General features: G+C 41.9%; 1 protein-coding gene across 1 annotated transcript; it reads left to right on the top strand.

Moving 5' to 3' along the window:
* Positions 1 to 4,342, top strand: LOC145850194 (uncharacterized). Its single transcript, XM_014156734.3, has 3 exons — positions 1 to 236; positions 1,158 to 1,595; positions 2,214 to 4,342. The coding sequence occupies exons 1-3, from the start codon at positions 71 to 73 to the stop codon at positions 3,878 to 3,880; spliced, it is 2,271 nt and encodes a 756-aa protein (XP_014012209.2). The 5' UTR covers positions 1 to 70; the 3' UTR covers positions 3,881 to 4,342.
* Positions 4,343 to 4,625: the final 283 nt, after the last annotated feature.

Here is a 4,625-nt window from a genome sequence, read left to right as displayed (position 1 = left end):
GTGAACATCGTTCTTTCCTCGTGGAAGAAGCTAGCAGCTGAATAGCTAACTAGCTACCAGTCAACTTAAAATGTCGAAACAACAGTCGTTTCATGTGTTTTTAAATGAGCGCTTAACTTCGGCTGCTGTGGAGATTTTCGGGGAAGTTGAGAAAACGGTAGTGAAATACCAGGAGGAGAATGATCGGCTACGGAGACTGCTGGAGATCACATCAGAGGTTCAACTATGTAGAACAGGTACGTATGTACAGTGCATTCGGAAAGTACTCAGACCCCTTCACTATTTCCACATGAGGTTAAAAATCTGTCCCTGTGCACTTGAGCAAAGCACTTAACCCTGATGTATCCTGTAATTGCTGCAGATAAGAGCGTCTGCTAAATGACACACATTTCAAGTGTAACGTATTGTACTTTTGGAGTCTTTTTAAATTATTTTTTTACTGTAAATAAGAATATAATATGTTTCTGAACACTTGTACATTCATGTGGCTGCTACTATGATTATGGATAATCACAAATAAATGATGAATAATGAAGATCATATTTGTCAAAATCAGGAGTGGAAGATCATACACCCCCCTCCTTACCAATAACAGGGGAGGTCAGCATTTTGGGGGGTGATGATCTTTGTTTCTTTTAACTTTCTTTTAACTTTCTCACTTGTCGTCATTGAAGATTCATTCATTATTATCCAGAAACAGATTATATTGTGTTTACAATAAAAGGGACTCCAAACTTACACAATACATTATTCACCATTCACTTCCTATTGGGCAAAACCCACAACACAACCAAAACAAACTGCAAATGCATTCAACAAGTATGTGGTTTCACAAGCTTAATGTGTGGAAGGAATATGGGATCAAATACTACACTTCTGACTACTGTAATACACTAAGTTAATTTATCCAAATGCTTATGACTTCTTCACGTTGGGGGACTAGATACATAAAGTGCTTTGATTTCTAAATGGTAAAACAGATATAATGAAAATTCCCTCAAATAAAAGGTGACATTCTGTACTGTCACCTCATATAAACATTTGATCTCAAATCCCAAATTCTGGAATATAGAGCCACATTTGTAAATGTTAGTTTCACTGTCTAAATAAATACATAGGGGAGTGTAAACCTCTGCTATTCCTCTCCTTCCCTCCAGACTACCTGCAGCTCTCTGTCTCTGAAGAGGAGGTTCCCCCTGAGCAGCAGGAGTGGAGTCCCAGTCTGGGGCAGAAGGACGCAGAGACCACACAGATTAAAGAGGAACAGGAGGAAGTCAGGACCAGTCAGGAGGAAGAGCAGCTTCAAGGGCTCGTTGATACCAAAGACTCCATATTCACTCCTTCCTGTGTGAAAAGTGAATGTGATCAGATGGACCCACATCAAGAAGCCATACTAGCTGAACACCCAACTCTCAGTCCACTGAAAACGTCTAAACTACAGTTGTTTCGTGTGTTGTTAAATGAATGTTTAACGGCATCTGCTGCTGTGGAGATTCTTGGTGCGGTTGAGGAAACTGTAGTAGAGTACCAGGAAGAGAATGATCTGCTACGGAGACTGCTGCGGAGGACACCAGAGATAAAACTATGTAGAATAGGTTTGTACGTAGATCTAATACCTAGCTAGCTACGGTTCTACTTAGTTAATAAACTGTTTCCTGTAACAGGGATCTCCATTGCATCCATTTTTAAAGAACAGTTTATAATATAGCTAAGATTCACCGGGCATAATTAAAAAGTTATCTGTCAGGAAAAGATGATTGAAATAGCTTATATAGCACAGCCTTTCTGACTCCAATGCATTTCATTAGAGACTGTGAGTACGTTTACATTCACACTAGTAATTCAATATTATATTGATGATGGCAGTAGGCAGAGTACGGCTTCAGTCCTGTAGACCCCTGACTCTGCTCATCTTAATAGATGTCATAATAGAAGTAAGCAGACGGTGATCAAAACATCTAGTTTTCTGAGCAATCTTTCAAATTATTAGGATATATACAAGCTTCATTAAAATATCAAGTTTGGGAGCAGTAAAACTATTTTTGTCTGTATTGCACATTATTTTAGCTACTGTTGCTATTTTGGATCAATGCCAATAAAGACATTTTCAATTAAAAAATCATTGAGATCTATAATTCACATTTGTGATTCAAGTGTTGTATTTAATTCTGTAATATATAAATAACATCTGCTCCTCCTCTCCTTCCCTCCAGACTCCCTGAAGTTCTCTGTCTCTGAAGAGGAGGTTCCCCCTGAGCAGCAGGAGTGGAGTCCCAGTCTGGGGCAGGAGGACCCAGAAACCACACAGATTAAAGAGGAACAGGAGGAAGTCAGGACCAGTCAGGAGGAAGAGCAGCTTCAAGGGCTCGTTGATACCAAAGACTCCACATTCACTACTTCCTGTGTGAAAAGTGAATGTGATCAGGAGGACCCACTTCAGTCCTTGACTCTTCCCCAAACCCAGACTGTGGAGAACAGAGAGAGTGACTCTAAACCAGTGGATCTCAAACCTTTTGTCACTGTGACCCACATTAAGGGTCTCTACATTCCCTGTGACCCTCCAGATAATCAAAACAATGCCTCCAGCCACAGTTCAGCTGTAAGCAGCTACACAGTAGGACTAGACACCAGTCCACTATTGGATCCCAGTCCACTATTGGATCCCAGTCCACTATTGGATCCCAGTCCAACATTGGATCCCAGTCCACCATTGGATCCCAGTCCACTGTTGGGGGAACACTGTTCCAAACCCAGCACCACATCTAGAAGAACTCACCACTGCCGTGACTGTGGTGAAACATTTGCTCTGAAAGCTGACCTGCAGAGACATGTGACTCTCTTCAGTAAGATACCCAGTGAATGTAGTTCCTGCCAAAAACGCTACAACTCCACCTGTAAACTGAAGGCCCATGTCCGACTCTGTCACGGTGGGAAACCCTGCACCTGCCCTGTTTGTGGAAAGACCTTCAAACACAAAGGATTTCTGTCCAGGCACATGAGGATTCACACAGGAGAGAAGCCATTTATCTGTGGTGACTGTGGGAAAAGCTTCAATCGCACGGATTTCCTAACCAGGCATAAACTGACTCACACAGGAGAGAAACCATTTAGCTGTGGTGACTGTGGGAGAAGCTTCAGTCGGAAGGAGACCTTAACTATGCACAAACTGATTCACACCAGAGAGAAACTTTTTAGCTGTCATGACTGTGGGAGAAGCTTCAATCGGAAGGTGCGCCTAACCAGGCATAAATTGACTCACACTGGAGAGAAACTATTCACCTGTGGTGACTGTGGGAAAAGCTTCAATCAGAAGGTGAGCCTAACCAGGCACAAATTGACTCACACCAGAAAGAAACCATTCAGCTGTGGTGAGTGTGGGAGAAGCTTCAATCGGAAGGTGCGCCTAACCAGGCATAAATTGACTCACACAGGAGAGAAGCCATTCACCTGTGGTGACTGTGGGAAAAGCTTCAATCGCAAGGATACCTTAAATATTCACAAATTGACTCACAGCAGAGAGAAACCATTTAGCTGTGGTGACTGTGGGAAAAGCTTCAATCAGAAGGTGCGCCTAACCAGTCACAAATTGACTCACATCAGAGAGAAACCATTCAGCTGTGGTGAGTGTGGGAAAAGCTTCGGTCTCGAAAGGAACCTAGCCAGGCATAAACTGACTCACACAGGAGAGAAGCCATTCACCTGTGGTGACTGTGGGAAAAGCTTCAATCGCAAGGAGACCTTAACTACGCACAAATTGACTCACAGCAGAGAGAAACCATTCAGCTGTGGTGACTGTGGGAAAAGCTTCAATCGCAAGGATACCTTAAATATGCACAAATTGACTCACAGCAGAGAGAAACCATTTAGCTGTGGTGACTGAGGGAAAAGCTTAAATCGGAAACAACATGGCTGCTCAGTCTGATAAAATATTAATTCAGAAGACTAATCTGCTGACACGTGAAAAACATCCACAAAGAAAGTAAATGAGGACACAGAGAGGGGACTAAGAGAGTATTGAGATGCACCTGTGGACCAACTCTAACTGGTCCTCCTGATCCTGCTCAGTCCAATGTCACAGTAATGATATAATGGGGCTGTTGTCTGAACCTGACAGGTAATGTTGCTACTCTTTGTGTATGAAATGGACAATCTGCAGTTCAGACAACCACCACTTTTTAGGTGAACAACTGAGGGATGGGGTTGGAGAGTTGTGAACATTCAATGTCGTAGTCAGATATGGATACCAGATGTCCAGATGTAATGTAGGATTCCCAATAGGTGGCCCGTTGGGTGATTTTATTTGGCCCCAAGTTTTCTGATTAAAACAAGATCATCTATAGAATATTTGTATTTGTTTTTTATTCATTGTTGGACATTTTAAAAATGTATTTAGGGAATATGTTCCCAAGTATTCGCACATGTAAATAGATTTACAGTATCAGTCAAAAGTTTGGATACACCTACTCATTCAAGGGTTTTTCTTTATTTTGACTATTTTCTACATTGTAGAATAACAGTGAAGACAAACTGTAGAAAAAGCCCATGGAGTTGGTGGAATAATCCTTTAATTCATTGCCACTTACTCAGCTGGGCCAGGGGCGCTTTAATTAGGTCAGGTGGAAATG

This window comes from Salmo salar, chromosome 18 (assembly GCF_965601325.2).
Source record: "Salmo salar chromosome 18, fSalSal1, whole genome shotgun sequence".
Classification (NCBI taxonomy): domain Eukaryota; kingdom Metazoa; phylum Chordata; class Actinopteri; order Salmoniformes; family Salmonidae; genus Salmo; species Salmo salar.
The sequence above is the reverse complement of the archived record's forward strand: the minus strand, read 5'-3'. Positions and strand labels throughout refer to the sequence as shown.